Source organism: Tenrec ecaudatus, chromosome 6, assembly GCF_050624435.1.
Source record: "Tenrec ecaudatus isolate mTenEca1 chromosome 6, mTenEca1.hap1, whole genome shotgun sequence".
Taxonomy (NCBI): domain Eukaryota; kingdom Metazoa; phylum Chordata; class Mammalia; order Afrosoricida; family Tenrecidae; genus Tenrec; species Tenrec ecaudatus.
Genome location: NC_134535.1, coordinates 169222441 through 169249186, shown reverse-complemented (window position 1 = coordinate 169249186; position 26746 = coordinate 169222441). Strand labels below are relative to the sequence as shown.

The following is a 26746-nucleotide window of genomic DNA, read 5'->3' as shown; positions in this document are numbered from 1 at the left end:
ACAACTGAAGACAAAAGTCCAAAATTATTACCTTCTAGTCAATTCTGATTCCCCATAGGGCAGGTCAGAACCATCCTTGAGTTTCCAAAACGTAACTCTTTCTGGGCGTAGAAAGCATTGCCTTTCTTCTGTGGAGCAGCTGGTGATTGTCAACCGCTGACCTTGTGGTTACTATCCCATCTCGTACCCATTACACCACCAGGGTTCCTAACTAAAGGGCAATTGGCTTCATCAGGATGGTCAGTCTTCTCTACCTCCTTTCCCCCAAATAGTTTGCAAGTTGCCATTGTCGTCATTGTCTGTCTTGCAGCGAGATGCGCTACATTCAGAGGAGGATGCTGTGAAGAGTGAGGTTTGCGGAGGCGATGGGAGCAGCCGTTCTCCTAAGACTGGCATCTTGAAGCAGTGCTTTTCTCCTCTCACAGTGGGCATATGTGTTAGTCCAGGTTGACTAGAGAAACAAATTCATAGACACTCATATGTGTAAGGGAGAACTTTATATCAAAGAGTAATTGTGCATTGATAAAACATCCCAACCCAGTCCAGATCAAGTCCATAAGTCTGATATTAGCCCATATGTCCGATACCAATCTATAAAGTCCTCTTCAGACTCATGAAACACATGCAGTGATGGTGAATGCAGAAAGACCACTGGCCAGTGGGTGAGAAGTCTTGTGGATCCAGTGGCAGTGGAAATATCTCAGCGCTGGCAGGGGTCTCCACATGGCTCCTCCAGCTCAGGGCTCTCGCATAGCTCCATATGTCTTGTCAGCTGCAATGTCTTCCAGGGAGTCAGCCTGTGTCCCACCTCCAGTGAGCTATTTATTGCCATAGCGCCTCCAAATGAGGTCATCAAGCTGCCACCTGACTGACAGGCTAAGCTCCACCCCTTCCCTCTGCATCCTCGCACATTGACAGCAGATGATGTCACCACCACAGCTTAGGTGCTCGCTTTCTCCTCCTGTACCGCTCTTCACTTACCATGGCCATTCTGAGAGAGGTGCTGGAGTTGTTCTTTGGTTTGTTTCTACTTTTAAAATCCAGAATTTTCCCCCCACGCGAAAGCATGAGGCATATACAGCTATCAGAGAGAGTTCGTATCTACAGCGAGTATCTCGTGTGGCGTGTTGTTTTGTTTTTTTAGTCTATTGGAGTCATTCTCGTTAAATGTACTCCTTTCTTTTTTTCAACAGATACATAGGACACGTGATTTTATTTGTTGAATCCGCCTAAATGCCGGGGGTTTCGCCCTGAGCAAACTCGGCCCAGCCCTGCCCCTTGGTGGAGAAGCCGGATTAAACCGGAAATGAACCCACAGTTTCTGTGGCACATAGATGGGAACGGCTCTGGCCTGGCAGTGTCACTCTGTGCCTCCTGCATCCAGCTCCAGGCTGATATCTATATTTACAGACAGAAACTGAAATGAAAGGGGTAGATGAGACGGCCTAGGAGCAGGGTGAAATAAGAGGGCCAACTAGAAGCCCTGAGGGAAAGCCGCTATTTGATGGTCACGCAAAGGATGAAGACTTGCCCAAAGCGTAGGAAAAGGCGGGAACAAATGGAAAGAGCACCCCCAGAGAGCATGGTGTTTCAGACGCCAAGTCAAGAGCATCTTCCTGAAAAGACCCTGGTCACACGTGCACGTGTACTCTAAAACCCTCTGAGAAAGGGAAGGACTTAAACCACTCGGGGGTCACTGAGTAACTTCAAGAGAGGAGTCAATGAGGGGCAACATTCATTCACAGTGGAAAGCGTCATGAAGAAGGGAGGGCAGGTGAGTGCAGAAACCAGTTGTAGACGTCCCTTTCAAGAAGAGGGTTATCGGACGGACCACAGATGGAGAAAGACGTGGGGCCAATGGAGGGATTTTATTTGGTTTGCTTTTTATTATATACTGTATATGCTCGTATATAAGCCGAGTTTTTCAGCACATTTTTTATGGTAAAATTAGGTGCCTTGGCTGATATTCAGGGAAGTTTATACTCGAGTGTATGTGGTAGATTTTCAGAAGGACGGGAAAGTTATATCATGTTCCCCTCACTTCGGTTTAACAGTAGTTAACTTTTTAGTTTACATCATCGTTTTAAGTTTTATTTTTGCTAAGGCATTTCAAAATAAAGGACAGGCCTAGCATTTCCTCTCAACATTTTCATATGCATCTCTCAAAAGAAGGACACCTTTCTTATCACACTCACAAAATGCACAGTGAATTCTGCCCTGTCAGCAGGCATCTAGTGGCATATCTGGAGTTCCCCTTGTCCAGTTAAGGACCATGACATGGCATTTGCTTGTTTGGTCTGTGCAGTTGAGGGAATGTCTTACGTTGGTGGTGGTAATGGTAGTGGTAGTAACATGAGAGAAACTTACCACATTTCAATACATGTTGAGAAGCTGCCAGAGAGAGAGTTGAGAATCCTGGACTGAGAGGGGTCACGCCAGACAACCCAGCAGGAGCTATGTCAGAGCATGAGGAGGGATTGGCCTCAGAAGGAACCCCCGTCCCCACCATCCCTCACACCACAGTGGAGGGAGGAAATGGTAAAGATGTTGGGCGCTTGGGCATCAGGGAACGTCTCCTGCAGGATAAGTTTCATCCTGCCAGAACCAAGTTGCCTTGTTCCCAACCGTAGTCAGCACGGGCCCACAGGGATTGCATAAAGGCGGTTGAGTATTTGTTTAGGGAACCTGTGGGTAACTGTTGAGAGTGACAACGGAGGGCAGGGGAGATCTTGCGATCTGAGGAAATGGAAAGGTTTTGCATGTCAAGCCGGGTTCTAAAAACTTTGTAGATGTGAGCTGATTTAATCCTCGTTAAAATGCTCTGTCCCAAGAACTATGATTTACCCTCTTTTTCCAATAGAGTCCCTAGGTGATGCAGTTACTGTGCTCACTGATAACTGAAAGGCTGAGAGTTTGACTCCACCCAGAGCCACCTTGGCAGAAAGGCTAGTGGTCTCCTTCTGAAAAACCAGCCTCTGGCGTTCAGCTCTGCCCTGCATCACCTGGGATCACGTGAGGCACAGGCGGCTGCTTTGGGATTGGTGGTTGTTTTCCACGGCCAAGGGCACAGAGAGATTGAGTAGCTTGCCTAGGGTCACGCAGCGAGTGAATGGTAAGTGGGAACTGAGCGAGGCTAGTAGGGCAGACAGTTCAGGTAAAGCAGGAGACCACGGGCTTCACCGGCCCAGGCATGTGAAGTTCCTGCAGCAGATTGGGGAAGGGGGTTGGGGGGGTGCTTGCAGTTGTCTCCTAAGGACATTCCAGTTTGTGCTCAGCATTTCCTGGATCAGCTGGTAAAGACGCTGAGAAGATGAACATTCAGGTCTTACTTGTGTCTGCCCCTGCATGCATCCCATATCCTGCTGGAGTAGTGGTCCCCATGCAAGTTCACCAGTCAGCCGCTGTTCCCCTACTGAAGTACAACACCAACACCGTGTCCTAGCTTTGGAGTCACACTTTCTCAGATTGTCATTTTAATCCCTAAGGGTTTTTACAGCCTTTCACACCAACTGCTGCTTAGCCAATGTCGGAATTGAACATGGCACATCCCGAAATGGTTTGTGATTTCCTACATATTTCTGTATGTCATGCTTACCAAACCTGTCTTTGCTATCTATTTTTAAGATTCTCACCAAAGAGGCCCTTGGTGAATTCGCACATGGATAAATGTGTAGATGAAGTAGTTCAAAAATGGACCTTCTTTTGTAGGTATTCATTTTTCTCATCCTTTTTAGGGGGCAGTGGGCAGTTTGTTGCACTTCACACAGACACGGTGAGCCACCCCCATTTTTCTCATCTTGAAGGAGTGGCGCAGAGTGCAGTCAGTCTGGGTGTTTGAAGAACTGACATGGGGATGGTTGGCTAGACAGTATTCCAAAGTATCCTGTCACGCCTTCGTCAGCATGAAAGACGGCTGCCCAGGTGGCAGGGTGCTGCGGCGCTGCATGGAGTTCTCTCACGTGTAACCCGTGCTTGTTCGCGTGGGGAACACACACAGCAGAGTATGCACCAGCTCAGCAAGCCTTACCTGTACCATTTCATCACATTGGTTACATTTTTCAAGTGGTGCAATCATTCTTGCCTCCTTTCCTGGATCGTTCTTTCTCATAACCCTAAACTCACTGGCCCCTAAGTTTTCTCTCTCATCTTTTGAGTTACTGTTGTCCATTTAATCACATAGAGCTGGTTCTTAAAGGATTGTGATGCTCAAGACAGATGTTCCTTAATGTTAAACTAAACTGTTGTTGACTTTGAAGAAGACTTCAGGTGCTATTTTTGGTATAAGGTTTACAGATTATCTCAGGGCAACAGTCTAGCCTCCATGACTTCAAAAGGAGAAGCTGAAGTTCTGGTATTCATTTGCCCACTTTGGTTCAGAGTTTTTTTGTAGACTGAGATTTTAAAAACAAAATCATCACATAATGAAAGCAGGGCACTAACCAGTTTCTTCTGGTCTCCTGGCAAAGGAGGCAAATGTTCATAGAAGCAATTAGCAGAAAGATTTTGGTCAAAGTGACAATTCCTACTGGCCGGTCTTTTTTTTTAAAAAAAAAATCATTTTATTGGGGACTCGGACAACTCTTACCACAATCCATCCATCCATCCATCCATGCATTGTGCCAACAACATTTGTACATTTGTTGCCATCATCATTCTCAAAACATATGCTTTCTATTGAGTCCTTGATATTAGCTTCTCGTTACCCCCCTCCCTCTGTACCCCCCCCTCCATCATGAACCCTTGATAATTTATAAATTATTATTTTGTCATGTCTTACACTGTGCTGTCTCCCTTCACCGACTTTTCTGTTGTCCATCCCCCAGGGAGGGGGTTATATGTAGATCCTTGTAATCTTTCTACCCCACCTTCCCTCCACCCACCTGGTATCACTACTCTCACCACTGGTCTTCAGGGTTTCACCTGTCCTGAATTCTCTGCTTCCAGCTCTTATCTGTACCAGTGTACATCCTCTGGTCTAGCCGGATTTGTAAGGTAGAATTGGGATCATGATAGTGGGGGGGAGGAAGCATTAAAGAACTAGAGAAAAATTGTATGTTTCATCGGTGCTATACTGCACCCTGACTGGCTTGTCTCCTCCCCACGACCCTTCTGTAGGGGGATGTCCAATTGCCTACAGATAGGCTTTGGGTCTCCACTCCTCACTCCCCTTTATTCACAATGATATGATTTATTGTTCTGGTGATGCCTGATACCTGATCCCTTCAACACTGCGTGATCACATACTGGCAGGTCTTTTTAAAGACAGGATATACTATGAATAATCCAAGCAGACCCGCAGAAGGAGTTGAGTAGCTTACACAAAATTGTGGTCTGTGCCGCAGGATGGGAGTCACTTCCTGTTTCCCTCCAAAATGCCTGCCACCCAGAATTTGACTCTGGGAAGACCCCAGTGTGTATAAGTTGGTTTGGAACCCAAGCTAGTTTTTTGGGTTTTTTTACATTTTATTAGGGGCTCATACAATTCTTATCACAATCCATACATATACATACATCAATTGTACAAAGCACATCCATACATTCCCCGCCCCAATCATTCTCAAAGCATTCGCTCTCCACTTAAGCCCTTTGCATCAGGTCCTCTTTTTTTTCCCCTCCCTCCCCGCTCCCCCCCTCCCAATGTGCCCTTGGTAATTTATACATCGTTATTTTGTCATATCTTGCCCTATCCAGAGTCTCCCTTCCCCCCTCCTCTGCTGTCCCTCTCCCAGGGAGGAGGTCACATGTGGATCCTTGTAATCTGTTCCCCCTTTCCAACCCACTCGCCCTCCACTCTCCCAGCATCGCCCCTCACACCCCTGGTCCTGAAGATATCATCTACCCTGGATTCCCTGTGCCTCCACCAAGCTAGTTTTAACCTACAAATTTCTTAACACATTTTTTGGATAAAAATAGAAATCCTTATCATCCGTACTACTTGGAATATAGCACAGAAGCCAGGCATTACGTATTTTGACATACTTCTTTCCTAGAAGCCTCAAAATTGTGATGTTCATTTTCTTTTAAAAAAATGAAAAATTTTAAAAAGAATAATTTGGTAACTTTTCCAAGTTCCCGCAGATCATAAGTGGAATTCCAGGATTTGTGCCCACATCTTTCTCGCTCCCAAACTTCAGTCTTTATACAGTGTTACGCCCAATTGCAGACTCCTACAATTTCATGTTTTTGGACCACTCAACGTAGTTTTCACGAGGGAGAAGACAAAAATCCTTTCTGTTTCTACAGATCACATTTAAGAAACTTTGTGCTCCACCAATGGCTCTACACTATCTGTATGCTACCTATTTTATATTAGCAATACTAAAGTTGATTTATTATATTTTGAAGGGAAAGAAATTTTTTTTAAATCCATTCATCTGGTTTCAAATTAAGTACAAGTTGAGGTAAAAGTTTACTCAGACAATAGGTAAACTTAAAATTGTTTGACTCCATTTAGTATTATTTGCTCGTAAGGGGAAAAGCAGCCCTCATGGTGACGGAGTTTCCCATTGGGCAGCATGCTAACTAACCCTGAGGTCGGCAGTTCAAAACCACCAGCCCCTCCGCAGGAGAAAGGTGAGACTTCCGAGTCCGGTAAAGAGCTCCGAGTCTCCGAAACCCCCAGGAGCAGTTCTGCCCTGTCCCATCGAGTTGCTACAATTGGCAATAACTTGACAGCGGTGGGTGAGTTTGAGTTTGGAAAGGCAACGGGAGGGAACTCGGACAAACAAAAGCACCGATGCTATTTGTATTTTTTTTGCAATGATTAGAAACGACAGGCGTTTTAGCACTTTGAGATGGTTAAATATTGCCAGAATTGTTACCTTAACATTGTTTCCCGCTAAAGGAATCTTGGTGGCATCAGGGTTATGCTTTGGACTGCTAGCCACAAGGTCCACACTTCGATCTCAGCCCCAGCTCCAGGGGAGAGAGAGGAGGCTTTCCATTGTGCTAAAGATCGACCCCCTGGGGAACCCTCAGGCGCCTTCTGCCTTGTCCTGGGGGTTTGCTCTGCGTGGGAATTAACGCCACGGCAGGGCATTTTTTAAGATTTCCTGCTAAAAAGTTTGAAGGGGTCTTTTAAGAACTCGTTTTCAAATGAAATACGCGCTGTCATCACGAAAATACTCGCTGTCATCATTGATAAATGTTTGCAACAGGAGTGGAGGGAGAAAAGAAAGAAAGCGAAAATACCCCAGCTCCCCGCAGGACCCTTGGGCGGGCCTTGTCCGGCACCTCTCAGGGAAGCACGGCTGTCTAGGATCAGACGGCGCGTGATCTGCAGAGTCGTGCAGAGAAGCGAGCTTTCTTGAAAGCCGTCTTCCCTCTCGTTTTCAAGAAAGGAAAAGGGACCTCCCTTTCTTTGGAAAGTGGGAACACAGGGGCATCTAAGCAAACAGCACCTGTGGGACCTGGTGGAATTGCATCCCCATCCAAACATCTAACCCCCATCTTACAAGGGGTACCCCCCCAAAAAAACCAGAAACTTGGCTCCTGCGACAATCACCACTGCACCCCGCAGCCCACCCCACTCACCTTCACCCTTCTGCAGCCTTGGGAACACGTCCCTCCGGTTTGGTGGAAGGTTATATGAGAAGAAGAAAACAGCCCCCAGCGTCTAGACCATCCCCTGAGAAGTCCAGTCCTTAGAAAAAGACTCCACGCTTTGTCGAGCAGAGCATCAGCAGGGGAGACACACAGGAAGACTGTCAAGGAGATGGACTGACCCTCTGGGGACGCCCGTGGGCTCAGTTCTACTGGCTGTGAGGGTGGGGCAAGACAGGGCAGGCCTTGTAGCTCTTGTAACTAGGCTTGCTGCGAGTCAGAACCGAACCATGGTGTCTAACAAGGCAGCATCTAGACACGTTCCAGGGGGGCTGCCTGCATATGAGGTGCAGGTGGGTGGATGGGAGGCCTGGGGTGAGGCCGCAGGAGGAGCTAGAACCAGGAGGTGGTGCAGCAGGTGAGGCCAAGGGACCAGAAACGAAGCAGGGGGAGAGAAAACAGCCCTGAAGTTAGGGAGCGACTCTCCCGTAGGAAAGTATTACTGCTGAACTCGCCGGATATGCTCTCAGCTGGTGATGGGAACGGCCTGTTGAACAGAAACTGCTTGGTGGCACCCCCATCCGGTGCTGCTCTGGACATCGGCCGCCACTTGATAGGCCTGCATGAGAGACACCCGTTCACCTCTTTTCAACGATGTGGGCACTCAAGACGTCTAAGCTCATTTTGTGTTTTCGCAACCCTTCATTTGAAATGGTGTCGCTCCACACCAGTGGACTCCATAAGTGCAACACAGGCCCAGGGAGCCTCGAGTCTGTAGAGGAAGCCTCAGCACCCCATGGGAGCATGATTCCATGCTTCGCATCCCTGCTCCAAGGCCAGGCTGGCTCTGGATAATAGCATCTGAACTTAACGAATCCATGAGAAACAGAGAAACCAGGATCAGAGCCCACCCCTGCCCCGGCTAGCTTCTAACCCTAGCTAAGTTCCCTTCACAGCATCCCCTAATCCCAGCCTAACACCGTTAAAGAAGCAGAACTGGGGGCGGGGTGGGGGCGGCAGCAAGTGGCTCGGCCTCAACGTGGGGAAATCATCAAGCCTTCTGAGGTGAAAGATGGAAGCCATAGGTAGAGAGTAATTCTACTTTAAAGAGATTATAGAAAGGACCAATTGCTCTGACCTGACTGATCTTCTCAGACCGTCATTTACAATAAAGTTTGGACTCAATCTGAAGGATTGCATTTTCCATCCAGGTGACATCGTGTGACTGGGTCTCTCCCCCTTGTTTGTCTCTCCTGTGCAGTACATCGTGGAGTGCCACGGGATCACCCTTCTTCCCCAGTTCCTGGGCATGTACCGGCTGAATGTTGATGGAGTTGAGATATATGTGATTGTCACAAGAAATGTATTCAGCCACCGTTTATCTGTATATAGGAAATACGATTTAAAGGTGAGATTTTATTTTTTTTTGAATTTTTACTAAACAGCTCAAGTTTACCCATCTATATTGTACATACTATAGTGGTAAAGAGTGTCGTTGAGCATGTTAAATGCTTAGGAGACACTTAAAGTCTAAAGCCCCGAGGACACTAGTCGTGTGCTACTTCATGTTACGCCAGCCTGGCTCTCCACCCTTATGCATGTTAGAAATAACATACATGTTAGAAATCATGCCCAATAGAATTGCACAAAGATTCATTGAACACCAGCTACACGCCAGGCACTGTGTAGGGTGATACACAAGCCAGACGACCTAAGCTCCAGGGGCCGATGCCCTGTTGGGTAGAGACAGAAAATAAATAAGAGTAGTCGTAAATGAGAGGGCCTCTTGGCAAGGATTGAGTGCTAGTGCTAGACATAAGGAAGAAAGGGGAAGAATGTAGCTTTATCTAGACTGTCGAAGGTGGTTTCACTGAGAAGATGATGTTGGACCAGACATGAAGGAAGGAAGGCAATGAACTGCAGAAAGAGTATTTCTGGCAGGCAGAATAGCAAGTTCTAAGGACATGAAAACACATTTCAAAGACTTTTGAGTATGAAGAAGGCCACTTCTGAGAGCCCAGTGTTAGGATCTGACTTCTAAAATCACTGATTGTCGGGAGGAGAAGTTGGCAAACTGGCACACATTCATTCCAAGTCTAACCTGTGGCCCATTTTAATAAAGTCTTATTGCAACACAGGCTCTCCCATTGTTTCTGTGGTGTCTTCCTGCTTCTGTGTTATGACAGCAGAGTCAAATGGCTATGACAAAGATTCTGATGAGCCAGTGAAGACTAAGGTGTACCTGACTGAGTCATGGGATTCTCAGTTGCCTTGTGTGCATGTAAAAGTCAGACAAAGAATAAAGAAGACCAGGGAAGAGTTGATGCCTTTGAAGTACGGTGTGACAAAGACTGCTAAGTATGCGGGGATTGCCAGAAGCATGAGGAAATCTATGTTACAAGTCCAGCCAGAAGGCTCCTTAAAAAGGAGACAAGACTTTGTCTCAAGCCGTTTGGGCTGCTATCAAAGAGGGACTACTTCCTAGAGGAGGTCCTCGTGCTCGATGAATTAGTCAGTGTGTCAGTCTGGGTAGACTAGAGAAACAAATCCATGGACACACCTTTGTGTATAGGGAAGAGATTTATACACAAGAGCAATTGAACATTGAGAAAACATCCCAACCCAGTCCAGTCCAAGGCCATAAGCCTGATATTAGCCCAGATGTCCAATACCAATCTGTAAAGTTCTCTTCAGAATCACGAAACACATGCAATGAAGCCAAATGCAGGATGATCACAAGCCAGTGGGTAGAAAGTCTTTGGGTCCAGAGGCGTTGTAAGCATCTCAGTGCTGGCAGGGGTCTCTCTGGCTTCTCCGGCTTCCAAGGTCTGGTTGCGTCCATGTGGCTTGTCTTCTGCAATGTCTCCCAGGGAGTAGCAGAGAAAGAGGAGGAAGTACCAGATTTCCCAGAATTCTCAGGAGAAGGCCATGCTCACACAGAAGCCTCATTGGCTGTCTCCAGATTGACAGCCTAGACTCCACCCCTACACTCTTCATCCTTAAATTGACACCAGATTAGGTGACTACCACAACCTCCCAAAAGCTTTTACTGAAGTGATTATTGTTTTAATATTAAAAATTAATGTGAGCCTTTTACATACGTATTTAAAATCATACTAAATCCTACCTTAAGGCTTTTTTCTGAAAACTGCTTGTGGCATGGTTGAGTGGTTCTGCAAATCTTTTATGTCTGACTTAACACAAGACAATCTAACCAGGTACTGCCCTCAATCTGTTATATTACTTAAGTGCATGGGGGGAAATCTGACTTTAGACAAATATTGTATGTAACTGGAAAGGTGTGGGTGCTGTAATAACCTTTTCAGAGGACTGTGGAGGTTCCCATTGCTACCACAGCAAAACCCCAGAGTGTAGTTTTTCAATTGTATTGTGGAATCTGAAATCACCTTAGTAAACTCTCTGTGCTCTTTTACACTAAAATCATTTACTCTGCTTTGCACTTGACATGCCTGAGCTTGTAATTAGTGGCTAGTTGTAATTAGTATTGAGAGATCCACTCATTTATGAGGATCCTCCGAATGCAAATGCCTTTCGTTGTATGAAGCAGCTTTAAAACGTTAGTGGGAAAAGTCATTATCTTTTTATTCTGCATTTCCACAAATTTTCAAATGCTCCCTCAAATGATTTTTTTAAATCACATTCATATCACTACTGGTTTCATCAGAAAATATTTAAGCTGTCAAGCTCAGGTGAGACCCAAGTTTTAAAAAATTCTAATTGTCACTTGCAGGTTTAAATTCCTTCCATAACTCAAAACTCCATAAGTTGTTTCCTTGAGATGGCAACTTCACTTTATTCATTTTTTGAGGAAATGTTTGCCAAGTAGCCAAATCTGAATACCCCAAATTTGGCAGTTCTTTCTAGTGAAAATATAGTGCCATGGGGGTAGGCAGGTAGGGGAGGAGTATATAATGATTCATTCAACTCAGAGCTCCAACCTTACCAAAAATAATTGTCTTAATGAGATTATCGTTCCTTTATTTACAAAAGCACTTGGATACTTCCCACACATAATATTGAAAAGATGTGTAACTCTGGGTCAAGATTTAATGAAACCGGATGTTTTTATGGTTTCATCAATGACATACTGTACTTAAGTGATACCAATATTTATGCATTTATAGAGAAAGTATGTGCCTATATGATACTAATCACAAATTCAAACTCCCTGCCTCCAATTTGATGCCAAATCATAGTGACCCTACAGGACAGGGTAGAACTGTCCCATGTGTTTCCGAGACTGTAACCCTTTAAAGTCCTAGAAAGCCACATCTTCCTCCTGTGATACTAGTGTAGAGTGTATACCTTTGAGATACTACACTATAGAGAGAGCACCCTGGTGGTGCTGTGGGCAAGGTGTTGGGCTGCTAAATCCAAGGTTGATGGTTCAAACCCCCTAGCCACTCCATGAAAAAAAGATGAGGCTATTGTCTCCCATGAAGATTTACAGTCTTAGAAACCTCTAGAGGTGGCTATGAGATGGAATCGACTCAGTAGTAGTGGATTCCATGGGAATACACACACACACACAAAGCGTGTGGAAAAATTCCAATGTATTTTAATTCCATTCTTCTACAAACATTTTTGGAGTTTGTATATTTATAAGAAACATTAGATTACTAAAATATCCAACAGTTTTACCCACCTTTGTTACTGCCCTGTCGGAGCAAGTGCAACAAATGGAAAAGACGGTATCTTCCTACTTCTAAGACAGTAGCTTTGACTTTGGCGTCTCAGAATGCCAGCCTGAGAACCACACTCTGAGCTCTGATCTAGATGTAGAGGAACAGTCTGGGGTTCTCGATCCAGGAGAATCTAAGAACACCATGTGAACTACACCGTACAGTTTAGAACAGCGGTTCTCAACCACTAGGTTGCGACCCCTTTGGTGGGTTGAACGACCCTTTTGCAGGGTCGCCTGGTTCATAACAGCAAAGTGACAGTGATGAAGTAGCAATGAAAATAGTTTTATCGTTGGGGGTCACCACCACATGAGGACCTGTATGAAAGGGTCTCGCTCGGCCTTAGGAAGGTGGAGGACCACCGTTCTACAGACATAGAAAGCCTTGTCCTTCTCCCATTGGCTGGAGAGCAGGGTGAACTTTGCCTGCCTGTGCAGGGTGGTTGTAAGATGATGTGGAATTTGCATTCTGCAAACCTACCTACCTACCACTGCCACTGCGTTGGGTCCAACCTTATGTAAGATTTCTAAACAGGGGAACCTGTTGCCAGCCATGAGCGTTTGTTCATTATCTCTCTCTGTTTCAGGGCTCCACCGTGGCTCGAGAAGCCAGCGACAAAGAAAAGGTAAGTTCGTGACCTCTTCTGACTGTGCTGCTGGGGTGCATGCCTGCAATATCACCTCTCAGTGCTGTGCTTTCTGGCTGATCTCCCCACTCTGGTGCCCCGACTGCTTTGGAGCGCGTTCTCGCTCTCCTCCATTTCCTATCCAGACGGCTCCGCTGAGTGTCGGCGCTGTCAGTGTGGGTGATGGCCGGAGCTGGGTGGTGGCAGTCGATGCAGGGAGGTTGAGGTTGAGAGTCCACAGCTCTGAGAGAGAGACATTGAGAGGTGAGCGTGTCTGGCGCGGCAGGGAAGGGAGAGGAGCTGAAGAAGGAGGTCCAGGTGTCTGGTTTGGGTGACGGCCCCTGGTGCTGGTCCCACCTGCTGAGTTAGAGACCAGAGTGGCCGGAGCATTGGATATGCCAGGGAGCATCAAGACCAAGATGGTCTCCTGGGCTGAGGTGACCGAGTACAAGAGATCCTCCCAGGAATCCAACCCTAAGAGCATTGTCATGGAGGAGGGCAGGGCGAGACGGGGTGGGTAGGAGGGTGGAATGAAACATCAGAAGATAAGGCAGGGGAGCCTGGATCATTCCTTTGAGTCGCCATTGACCATCTCTTAAAGGTCAGGATTTGGCCAAGCAGTGTAAGAAACGTCTCCGTGAGCAAGACTGACTGTGGGGAAGACGAGGCGTGTCTGATCTCATTGCCACCTGGTCAGTTCGCTGCTTTTAGTGGCTGCGACTCAGGGACCATGCAGAGGGCAAAGAGGAGAGGACCAAGCGGAAACAGCCCACCCCGCCGGCCCTCGGTAGTACCCAGGCCATCAGCGGGGTCTGCCTCTTCGTGCACCCTGATGCATGCGCACTCAGGTCCCAAAAAGGGCAGACACGGTCCCTGCCCTCGGGAATCCTGCACTCCCATTCCTGAGAACGTGCCCTGCAGCAGATGCCTTCGCAGGTAGACTGAGGACTGAAAATTACCCACTGGGCTTAACAACAGGGAAGTCACCGGCGAGCTTGCTGGTGGGGATTGATGGGAACTGAAGCTACCTTGTGAGGGGTTCAGAAGGGAGAGAAACAAACATGGCAGATCCTGTGACCATTTCTGTTTGTACTGTGCGTCCTGAGCCTATTTGTATGTTTCTAATGGACATGAAGGCACCCCTTATAGTGAAAAGCCAATTGAAGGGCGGACTGTCAGGTCCGATGCTGTCGTGAGTAACCCTTTGCTGTCGGTGCCAGGCTGACGCGGACATTGAGGTTCTGGTCCATGAGAAACGCAGAAGTGTTGTTGTACTGGGATTCTCTCCCGGGAGAAGAGTTAGACGATGTAAAGAGCCCACGTACGTTTCAATGTCATAACAAGCCAGCCCCACCTGAATCAGGACTGTCGTATGGGGACGTGCATTCCGCTGCATCGGTTGCCCTCTTTTCACGTTGTCCCCAAGTCCCTAGAAGCATCGCTTTTCCCCTAGTTTGATCTCTTCGCGTTCAATCATCAGGGCTTATTCTGCTCTGAAAATAATAACCCGTGCCAGGAAAGCTAGGGAAGCGGGTGGTGTGATTGCCGGCGAAGCCTGAGTGCAGGAAGCCACAGTGGTCGACTTGCTTGGAGTGTTGAGGTTTCATCAGAAGCAGAGCATCCGTCACTTTTCTCCAGTCCTCTGCCGCAGGACCGCGCCGCCCAGAAACCCACGGTGCTGCCTCCTTCCCCAAATAAAAATATTAGAGCCTTTAGTTGATCTAGGGTTCTGTGCAAGGACATGAGAAGATGGGATTTGTTGAGCAGAAACTCAGCTGGTTTTGAAAACCGATGTTGGGCCACGTTAATCCTATACTTAGTCGGTGGCAATAATTCCCCACGACTCCAAAAGCGAATGAAGTCCGAGATGAGAGAGATCGTGAACGATCAGAGTCCACCTCCCCCACCTTAAGGAGGGCGACTGTGAGACCCAGGGATCTAAGTTTCCCAGTGGTGTTGCACCACTGGTGGCAGAAGGGAAACTTCAACTTAACCTAGGATCTACGTTGTAGGTTCATTTGTATGTATTGGGATGTGTTCGGCTGGACTGATTCAAGAAACAAATCCAGGGACACTGATATGTATAAGAAAGAATTTTATATCAAGAAGTAATTATGCATCAATAAAACATTCCAGCCCAGTCCAAAAGTCTGATACTAGTCCATCAGTCCCTCTTCTGACTCACACAGTCACAAGCAATGATGCAGAGTGCAGGAAGATCACAGGCAAGTGGGTGCCAAGTCGTAGGAATCCAACGGTGGTGGGTCTGGCAGCAACCTGAGTCAGCCAGCAAGAAGGTGAAGGCCGAGAGGAGGGGGTGGGGGGTTCCTAGGACTCTCCTTATGAGAAGGCCACACCCACATGGAGTCACTATCAGGCTGTCACCTGATTGACAGGCTAACCTCCACCCCAATGCTTTTTAGATGTGTTCAAATTGGCATGAAATTATGTAACTGCCACATGGGAGTTATCAAAGTAAATCATGATAATAACTGATGCATTGAACGCTTGATTAACTGACTGGTTCCACAACATCTCCAAGTTTCATAGTAATGAAGTGACAGAGAGTCAGGGTTCAAGCCCCAATAGTTCGTCACCAGAGCTCATATTTCTAACCACTGTACAGCACTACCTCCTAAACTCTGCTTGGCTGTCTCTCAAGGACATAGTGTTAAAAATGTGTATCAGTCCTCTGGGTGATGAATTGAGTGAGATAAATTCACTATGCTGACACAATATTATGTTAGAGTTACATATGGTATTGGGCCAGTTCGTTCTAAATACTTGGTTTAACAAATCAGGATGCAAAGTGTTTGGTTGTATATTGCGTTGTTAGCAAAATAATTTCTTTTTCCCCCATTGGAGAAGTTTTGGCATTTTTTGCAAATATAATCTTTTGTCTGCTTATACTACATAAACAATAAAAATTATCTGTACTATTGCCCCAAGGAAGAATAGAGTGCTTATGTTTCTTGGAGCAGAGTAGGGGTACATCTTGGAGTTTACGGTACCGCTTCTGTGTTACATGTATGTGTCCCAGGAAGCCGGGAGAGGTAGAAGCTTAAAGCTCTGTACTGCACAAGTCAGTAAACTTTGTTCTTGGAGGCGGCGATGATCTACATGGGCCATAGGTCATCGTGTCATGATGCGGCCCTTTGTTTAGAGCCCAGCAGTCTGTCCCTTACTGCACAGAAGTAAAGGAAGTGGGCTCCTGGAACGGAACCGTTTGGGAGTTTTTTAAATTCCAGAAAGCGCTTTGCTTTGTTTCTCCCGCCAGCTCTCAGGTTTTCTTTCCGTGATCACTTGATCGCTTTGGCTTTTCAAAGAAACGTGCACTTTTTCTCTTCCCAAAGACACCCATAAGTGCTAGCCAAACAGTCACTGCTATTCCTCGTTAGAAATATTCCGGGGAACGGAAGTAATCACTTTATCTGTCCATCTTACCCTTTTGTAATGAGATTGCATGAGCAGCCAGCATCTGCTCTTTCTTGCTTGCTGCCACAGCGAAACCGCGCTCTGGACCCAAGACTTGTCACAGGCTGAGCAGCATTCTGCTAGGGGCGCTCCTGACCAGGCTTTGTAAGTCACTTAAAACGTGACTCTTGGGTTTCCCTCCATTTGAGTCTCGACAGCTCTTCTAATTCCCCATGCTTCTGACTTGTTGGTGACAAAGGTTTGAGACTGTCATCTCAAACATGTCGTGATGTTCGGTACAGACAAGCCCCGCCCCAGAGATTTCAAAGATCGACACAGAATTCGTGTGGTTTGCATTAGCATAATAACGAGGGGGCAACGGGAGGAAATAGAGAAGTTATATTTCAACCACAATGGAAGCACTTTAGTGGCAACAAGTGTCAGAACATGCATGGACAGATGTCTTGAATTTTTTTTAAAGTGCCCGGCCCCTCCCCTCCCCACCGTTGTCCGATTCTGACAGCTGCTGACTTGTTTCATTCTTTACTTCGTTCCTTTCTCATGGAGGGGCGCCCTCCATTCATGGCTCCAGCAGTTTAGCCCCTGTAAATGAGACAGAGAAATGCGGATCTCCCTGGCAGTCGGCTTTTCACAGCTGCGCTGCAATTCCAGTGTGACTTCAAATTAGTCATTATAGCCGAGCGGCCGCGTTTTACAAATGACAGCCTTAGCGTGCCGCCAGCAAGCAAGCCACTCAGCGGGGCCTCCGGGAAAGTGAAAGAAAACATAACTGGACTCACTTGATTTCTGGGGGATTTGACCCGACTCTTTAAAGAGCCCGTGTTCTTGAGGGAGAGTCCTGGGGATTTACACCAACATGCATTTTGTTCATCATTCTGCCCCGTGCCTCTCCAAACACATGTCTGGTTTTATTAGGTAAAGTGAAGGCGGTGCAATGGAGTCACAGGGCCGCAAGAAGATGATTTGTTTTAACACATAACCTCCTCCCTGGACCCCACTGGAAAGAAAGCGGCTGCCCTGCTATTGGCATTTGTGTAACTCTATCGGTAATCATCGCTGTTGACACTTTGATGATGGGCGACCAAAAGCCGCCTGTGGTCCTTGGGCACTCTGGATTGCACGACACTTAAGGGACTGTCACTGCCTCTGACATTTTTACCTCTTGCAGAGAGGTGGCTTCGGGAGAATTCATCATTATCTGTACCTCGAAAGATGCACCCCTAAACCTGTCCCCAGCATTTCTTCTGTGATCTTTAAATGGTATCCGATTATAATGAATTACCACCTCTCTGATTCTTCAGGCTGCCGCTAGAGGCAAAGTAAGAAGGGTGGCAGGCTCTGGGCTCTGAGACACAAAAGCTCAGCCTTGTGTCCTGCAGATCTGTCTTTGCTTCTTCCGAGGTCACTTACCTGTGCTTTGGGTTGGTGGGGGGGGGGGGTTTCTTGGAGGGGGTTGGGGGTTTGGGGGGACAGGCTGTCATTGAAAAGTTAGTTAAAGGGAGACTGTCACGTTTCGTGGGTTCTAAATTCAGCTTTGGCCTTCTTTCGCCTTCTGTGAGATTTCTTCTCTCCAGCCATGGAAGAAAGTTGGAAAGCCTGGGCTAGAAATACTTCATACTGCCACTCGGGCTGGGGATGCCAGAGGTTGGGGGGTTCCTGTTCCTCAGGTTCGAAGCCTTGGGGTGCACTGTGAAAAAGCACCACACAGAGAGCCCCAGTCCCTGCTCCGTCACTGACGGAAACCGGTGGCTCAGGGATAAGTGGTCAGACTTGGTCTTCCTCCGTGACATTAAAGGATTTACTTCTTATCCTCAGGGGACCCTGACCCTGTCGTCGCCCATCTGTGGTTCAGAGGATGACTTTCGTTTTTCCGTGTTCTGAGCCGTCACAAGTTCACAGGGGAACCGGAAAGTTGACCTCGTTGGGGCGGCCTGGCTTTTGTGGCTCTTACGAGTTTTCTGCCGCTGACCGGGTGCAGCCATCAATTTCCAATCCTTTGTGAAAAATATTGGAGCTTCCCTCTCTGGACAGGTTCCCGCCTTACACATGGCCCGGCGTTTGCAGGTTTTAATGTGTCTGCGGGTGTCGAAACAAGTGTGCCGTAAACCACGGGGCTTGAGAGGTTTTACATTTTGTTGGTTTTTTAAATTGTGGTGAATTGTAACAAAACCGGCCCCGTTTTCATAGTTCACATGTCAACCTCAGTAAAGGTAATTATGTTCAGAGTATTCAACTATCACAATGATCCGGCCCTGCTTTGTCCCCCATCACTGCCCCCTCCCCCCCCCCCCCATAGCTCTTTTTGAGAAATAATTCACATCATACAGTTCCATCGTTCAGTTGTGTTTGCAAAGAGTTGTATGTTTGTCACCACAATCCCTTCCAGAACATCCTCCCCGCTCCTGTATTCATTACTTGCTCCCCATTCCCCTCCAGCCTTCCCCCGTGTCCCTGTTAAGCCATTACACCTGTGATCATAGATTACACTAGTGATCATAGATATACAGATGTACATATGCACCCATCCTGTGCTTCATAGACTGGAAAACATACCCCAAAAAAACCAGAAGCAGCCTTTTTATTAAAAAAAAGAAAAGACCAACAACATTAAAATAAACCAGAGGATAGACCTGTCGAGGAAGCAAGCAGGAGATATTGAAAACTAGAACAAACCCAAAATGGGTCAAGAGGGGAGAGCAAATATCCAGGTACTCATTTTCACCCAATGCCACCTGCCGCCATCGAGTTTACAATAGCCTCTGCCTGATAGCAAACCTGTTCACACCTCTTGACCGTGGGTAAGGAAAAACTTTCTAAAATCTATGAGCCTGGCATCCCTCCCCGTGCCCCCCAACCCCCCGAATTTAAGCCAACATACTGTAGAGACATGCCATATATACCTGTGTATATACCGAGTTTTTTCAGCCTTATTCTTATGCAGTTTTGTGGTAAAATTAGGTGCCTCGGCTGATATTCGGGTCAGCTTATACTCTAGTATATGTGGTAACTATTACAATAATTATCTTTACTTGACTGGTATTAATCCAGCAACCCTAGAATTTAGCACACCCCTTAAATGACCTGTGACTATCCAAAGCATCAGCTCTTCAGGCCACAGCAAACCCATGTTGGAGGTCCGGCTGCAGTGGGACGGTCACGAAGCCACCTACTGAGGAAAGCCAAACTCCGAGATCACCCCTTAGCGGGCAGGTCTGCTCATAAAAGCCCCACGATGTTAGAAAAGAGGGGCATTTCACCGGTTACGTATTAGCTTGAGCGCTTCCAGGTCAAGGCCAAACCGCTGGGTCTCACCAGGCTGAACAATGCCAAGTTACGATCCACCTGACCGGGCTTGACACTTTGTAATTGCAGTGCCCTTGTCACCGAGGTGCTGGAAGCCTGTCCTCTTGCCTCACTGGCAGGGGAGCAGGTTCAAAGTATCCACGGCAGATGAAAGGCTCAGATTCCACGGCTGCTCAGGCGTGGCCCTTGCATGCCGCTCTCCGAGGAGAGGTGGTGACTGTGCGGAGCCATGAAGCGGGGCACGCGGGCAGTCTTCCTAGGTTGCGACAGGAAGCTGTTAGGGGCACTGTGAGGAGACACCTGTTACCTCTGCTACTTCGGCCAGGACTCTATCCATTCACACCAATTGGCCTTTGCATGCCTCCAATTAGCAAGTTGGCTGTTTGGAGAAGCCAAACTGATTTTATTTGACTTCCCGAGCCTCTCTTGTAACCTCCCAATTGATACCACAGTTATGGTATTCCATCAGATCAAAGGCAAAGCAAAACAACCTGGCTCTGTGTTATATAGATTCTGGTCCAGGACATTTTAGATGCAAGCATCTTTGAATTTTCTTGTTGCTAAGGGCAAATTAAACTATGGTTGGCCCTTGGCATAATTTAATGGAACTATAAAATGATCACAAATGCATTCCTTTTTCCTTTGAATTCTGTATATTTGAATTTGCACTTCTGACTGAATACGAATTAAAAATACCATCAAGAGAGCCGGGCCCATGTTCTGGAGGAAGCCTCTCAGGAAGGAACAACTGAAGTATCTCTCACTAAGCAAGCAAACATGATTTAAAAGAGAAAAAAAAGACTGCAACTCATCAAAGGCGGGAAAACAAGGCCATCCCATAGAATTCCGGCTCTCTCTGTATTTATCATTTCAAACGCTCTCTTTGAGTCACCTAAAAAATAAGCTTTCCTTAAAGCTTCACTAAGAAATGTTCATGTCACTTTTAGTTTCATTAAACCTTGAATAAGCATCACCAAACTCCACACAAATGACAGCAATCGAATAATTGTATTCAAGCCACAGAGCCTAATAAAATACACATTTATATTTATGACATGGGTGAACTTCTGTGTAATTCTGGGTAGACAAGAGAAACAAACCCAGGGAGACCCATGTGTATAAGAAAGAGATTTATATGCAAAAGCAATTGAATATTGAGAAAACAACCCAGCTCAGAGCAAGTCCATAAATCTGGTATTAGCCCACATGTCTGATACTAATCTATAAAGTCCTATTCAGACTCACACAGCACATGCAATGACACCGAATGCAGGAAGATCACAGGGCAGTGGGTGGGAAGCCTTGTGGATCCAGTGGCAGTGGAAGCATCACGTGGCTTCTCCAGCTCTGAGACTCTGGTTGCCCTCAGCCTGTCTCCCTCCATGTGGCTTGTCAACAAGAATGTCTCCCTGGGACTGAGCCTGCATCCTGCCTCTAGCGAGCTATTTATCTCCTTCGCACCTGCAAATGAGGTCATCAAGCTACAACCTGATTGACAGGCTAGACGCCACCCCCTCACTCTGAATCCTCTCAAATTGACAACAGATTATGTAACTACCACAACTTCCATGTGCAACATGGAAATTGGAAGACTTTCTGTCTAAATTCAGGTGCCCCGATAGCTCAGTGTTTAAGTGCTCAGGTGCTAACCAAAAGGTCAGCGATTCAAACCCGCCCACCGCTTCTTGTTGCAAGATGTGGCTGTCTGGCCTGGGAGGAAGGTGGTCTTGGATACCCTGAGGGCACTTCGAGTCCATCCGACAGGATCAGGGAGCCCAAGCATCAACTGGAGGGCAGTGGGCTTGTCCCCCACCCAAAAAAATGGTTTTGTTTTCAGAGAATCTTCCAAAGCTTTTAGTTATTTGAAATAACTATGTGTGACCATTTGACACCTTATTTTGTTTAATTTCTTTTCGACCAAGTCTCATGGAAAGCAAGCGGCCTTGCGTCTCCTTGACCCTCGCGGCATTCCGTCATTTCTCTCTGGCCGCTGCCTTTGCTCCACAGAAACTTGTGTTCATTTCTGAAATGTGAACGCTCTAAACCGCTTAGCCGTTCCCTCTATATATTTTCCTCCTTTTCTTTATCCCAGGTGCCATAAAGATCATTTGTTTACCTCTTCTGTTGGACCCTAGGGAATAATAGTGATTTCCTTCAGGCTTTTTTACAGTTTTAATGATTCTCCTGTTGATTATCTTCAGGCTGGAAGCAGCTGAGTGCCACCTCTAGAATCTTACATGCAGGGTCATGTAAACAACGTTTCCCCTAGCCGGTGGTTAAAAAGTGAAACAAACATTCGGATGGAGCCTGGCTATCAGAAAGAATAGCACCTGGGGTCTTCATGGCTTGTCCTAAACCGAGCCACTAGCTAAAGGAGCTGTCAGCTAATCAGGTGAATGTAGATGAAGGAGCACACCAGCCTCTGCGATCCAAGGGTCGTTAATAATAAAATCCAGATCTGAAGGAGGGAATGGTGTCAGAGCTTAAATTGTGAGCAGAGTTTGCAGAAGGCTATGGATGACAGTGAAAGCCCACACTCCATTTGCAGACACCCCCACACCCCTCCCACATGGATTAGCCTGAGGTGACTCCCCTCTGAACATAGTCTGGGAATATGAGTAGTCTTGAGACCAGACGGGGGACACTGTCAAGTCAATTGCAGCAGCTGTGGGTAGGTTAAAATGTAATCCCTTCTCATTTGCTCTCCCTGTTGACCCTCAGTCTCCATTATTTCCTGCTTTCTTCTCCACTGAGGTTTTTCTGTTTTGTCTAGTCTGTTTGCTTCCCGTTTGTTTTGCATGATTTTCTGTTTATGAAATCCAGGACAGGCAAATTCAGAGGCAGTAACTGGATCGGTAATGACCTAAGGCAGTACTTGGGAGAAATTGTTCTGAAATTGTGGTGGTGATGGCATAACTCTTCTTGATGTGACTGAACAATTACATTAGAGGATGTTTGAAGTAGATGCAATAAAACTTTTTTTTTAGGTTCATAGTGGGGGAATATTTAAATGTGATACGGGGGTGACACCTGACCTCTTCCCAATACAGTAGGGGGAAAAAGAACTCATCATCATCACTGGCATCAACTGCCCAAGGCCAATTCCTCAGGGGTCAGACAAGCCCACCCTCTAAGCCAGCGTTCTCAACCTGTGGGTCTCAAACTCTTTGGGGGTCAAATGACCTTTTCACAGGGGTCGCCTGATTCACCACAATAGCAAAATTTTACAGTAATGCAGTAGCAACGAAAATTACTTGATGGTTGGGGGAGGGGTGGTCACCACCACATGAAGAACGGTATGAAAGGGTCACAGCATGAGGAAGGTGGAGACCCGCCGCTCTAAACTTTCTGGTTCAGACACCTGCCAGCCTTCCACAGCAGTCTCTCCTCTTCAGCTGGGTCCAGTAGCTCACTGCATTGGACACAGGCAGCCCTTCGGATTATGGAGCTTATCAAGGAAGTTAACAGGTTACAAATGCGCAAAGAAAAACAAATTTCAAACAGAACCATCTTATCCATTCCAGCGGAGAGCAACCTCACAGAACAGAATAAAACTGCCCCTTTTGGGTTCCCGAGGTAATTCGTCTTTACAGAAGCAGAAAGCCTCTTCTTTTTCCCTCGGAGTGGCCGGAGGTTTCAAACTACTGACCTTGCCGTTAGCTCAGGAAACAGGACAGCCTCTTCTCAGCTGTGCCCACCAGCAAGCCTCTCTCTGGTCTTCAGTCTTTGTGCAAAGTTACAAAGTTTTCCAAGGCTGCCAATAAAAATCCAAAGGGCATGCCACTCTGGCACTCAGTCTCAGCCAGAAAGCACTAACTTCATGAGTCACCAAACCTCTCACTGGCTGCCATCAGGTAGATTCCGAATCATAGCAACCCTGTAGGATGGAGTAGAACTGCCTCTCTGGTTTTATGAGATGGTAACTTTTTTTTTTAAACACTTTATTAGGGGCTCATACAACTCATCACAATCCATACATATACATACATCAATTATATAAAGCACATCTGTACATTCTTTTCCCTAATCATTTTCAAAGCATTTGCTCTCCACTTAAGCCCTTTGCATCAGGTCCTCTTTTCCCCCCCCCTCCCTCCCCGCTCCCCCTCCCTCATGAGCCCTTGATAATTTATAGATTATTATTTTGTCATATCTTGCCCTATCCGGCATCTCCCTTCACCCCCTACTCTGTTGTCCGTCCCCCAAGGAGGAAGTCACATGTAGTTCCTTGTAATCAGTCCCCCTTTCCAAACCACTCACCCTCTACTCTCCCAGTTTCGCCCCTCACCCCCTGGTTCTGAAGGTATCACCCACCCTAGATTCCCTGTGCCTCCAGCTCCTATATGCACCAGTGTACAACCTCTGCTCTATCCAGACTTGCGAGGTAGAATTCGGATCATGGTAGCTGGGGGGGAGGAAGCGTCCAGGATCTGGGGGAAAGCTGTATTCTTCATCAGTGCTACATCGCACCCTGACTGACTCATCTCCTCTCCTAGACCCCTCTGTGAGGGGATCTCCAGTGGCTACCAAATGGGCTTTGGGTCTCCACTCTGCACTTCCCCCTTCATTCACTATGGTAAGAATTTTTTTTTTTTATGATGATGCCTTATCCCTGATCCTTTTGGCACCTCGTGATCGCACAGGCTGGTGTGCTTCTTCCATGTGGGCTTTGTTGCTTCTGAGCAAGATGGCTGCTTGTTCACCATCAAACCTTTAAGACCCCAGACCCTCTCTTTTGATAGTCGGGCACTATCAGCTTTCTTCGCCACATTTGCTTATGCACCCATTTGTCCTCAGCGATTGTATCATGAAAGTGTGCAGCCAATGATATGATTTTTTGTTCTTTGATGCCTGATAACTGATCCCTTCAGGACCACGTGATCACACAGGCTGGTGTGTTCTTCCATGTGGGCTTTGTTGCTTCTGAGCTAGATGGCCGCTTGTTTATCTTCAAGCCTTTAAGACCCCAGATACTATCTCTTTTGATAGCCGGGCACCATCAGCTTTCTTCACCACATTAACTTGTTCACCCGTTTTGGCTTCAGCAGTTGTGTCAGGAGGGTGAGCATCATAGAATGTTAATTTAATGAAAGAAAGTATTCATGTGTTGAGGGAGTGCTTGAATAGAGGCCCAAGGTCCTTCTGCCACCTTAATACTAACCCTATAAATGTAGACACATAGATCTATTTCCCCATCCATATATATATTTGCATGTACATGTCTTTGTCTAGACCTTTATAAATGCCCTCTGTCTCCTATCTCTTTCCTCTATTTCCCTTGACTTTCCTCCTGCCCCACTATCATGCTCCATCCCCACCTGCGTTACAGCTATACCTCTTCTTTTCGTAACCTTACCCTTGATCATTCCCTACTAGGACTGCCACTCCCCCTTCACCACCAATTTGGATCCCATGTTGTTCCCTTGTCCCTGTGTTTGTTAACACCACTTCCTTACCTCCCTCCCACCTCCCCCTATCCCAAGTCCCCCCGGAACTGTCGGTCCCATTGTTTTTCCTCCAGTTAGTTTATCCAGCCTGTCTTATTTAGACAGACCTGTGAAGATAATAGCATGCACAAAAAACAAGACAGAGGAAAACAAAGCAACAGTATACAACCAGACAACGAAACAGCAACAACAAGCCACTGACAAAGAACAAAACAAAACACACCAAGAAAGAAAAGCTTGTAGTTAGTTCAAGGATCGTTTGTTGGCTTTTAGGAGTGTTTTCCAGTCCAGTCTGTTGGGGCACCACGCCCTGGCCCCAAAGTCCACTTTCAGCACTCCCTTGGGACCTTGCTGCTCCATTCCCTTGCTGTTCTGCTGCACTCCCCCAGTGCTTTGCCTCGGTGTGGTGGGATCAGGTCAGGTGCAATTCGCAGACTGTGTCTCCGGTGCTGTCCCCTGTAGCACCATTGGTCACTGAGGGCATCATGTCTCATAGTGGGGCCAGCCATGTTGTCCTCTCTGTGGACTGGCTGCTCTAATCAGGGACATCATCCTCACGGCCTGGTGGGCCAGGCTGTGCTCCACTGTCTCCTCCTCCCCCTTCATCTGCTCCCGTGTGCTTTGATCAGATATGTCCCTCTCCTGGAGCTGCAGAATCAATGTCGTCCTTTGAAACAAATTCTTCTCGGGGGAGGGGCAGGAATCCAGCCTCCCATACCTCTCCACTGGTTCCCTACTCCACGCCCAGAATGTTGCAGTCAAACCTTGTGGTACTGGGTTGAAGTCTGATCCCTCTTTCCCTGTGGAGATATAAACAATACCCTCCCCTTGGGTGGGTTAGTGCCCCATGCCCCCACTCCCCCTTTCTTCCTTATATTCATCCTTTTGTTTTCCTTTCCCCCCCTCCTCCCCAGTTGTCTACCATGTGCATCCCCGGTTTTGATCTGGTCTCTGCCATACTACACAGTTTTCACCCAAAAAATGTTTGTATACAGTAGCTTTTTCCCTATGCCCCTTTTGCATTTTTTAATTTAATTTAATTTTTTTAATACTTACCTCAGCGGGCTCATGTTGTACTTGTCCTTTTGTGCCTGACTTACCTCGCTTAGCATGATTTCCTCTAGTTCTTCCCATGCCGCTATGTGCCTCATACGTTCATCATTGCTTTGTAGTGATGCGTAGTACTCCGTTGTGTGTATATACCAGTTTTTTAATCCAATCATCAGCTGATGGAAATTTGGGTTGCTTCCAGCTCCTTGCAATTGTGAACTGTGCCGCAATGAACATTGGAGCACAGATGTCTGGCCTTGGTTTGTTTCTTGCCTCTTCTGGGTATATGCCGAGTAGAGGGATTGCTGAGTCATATGGTAACTCTATTTCCATCTGTTTTAGACATCGCCAGATTGATTTCCATAGTGGCTGTACATACTTACAGGCCCACCAGCAGTGGATGAGAGTTCCTGTCTCCCCACAACCCCTCCAACACTTGTTGCTTTCTGATTTTTTGAATTGGGCTACCTTTGAGGGTGTCAAGTGATACCTCATTGTTGTTTTAATTTGCATTTCTCTTATGGCTAAAGATTGGGAACATTTTCTCATGTTTGTTGGCCATTCGAATTTCTGTCCCTGTGAAACATCTGTTCAAGTCCTTTGCCCACCTCTCAAGTGGGCTATTAGTTTTTTTTCTTTTC

General features: G+C 46.8%; 1 protein-coding gene across 2 annotated transcripts in view; it reads left to right on the top strand.

Annotated features, from left to right (window-relative positions):
* Positions 1-26746, top strand: part of PIP4K2A (phosphatidylinositol-5-phosphate 4-kinase type 2 alpha) — a 255060-nt gene that overhangs the window by 147396 nt on the left and 80918 nt on the right. For both annotated transcript variants that reach the window (XM_075552483.1, XM_075552482.1), the window contains 2 exons: positions 8804-8950; positions 12832-12870. In XM_075552483.1, coding sequence (XP_075408598.1) covers positions 8804-8950; positions 12832-12870 — 186 coding nt within the window. The remainder of the gene's footprint in view (positions 1-8803; positions 8951-12831; positions 12871-26746) is intronic.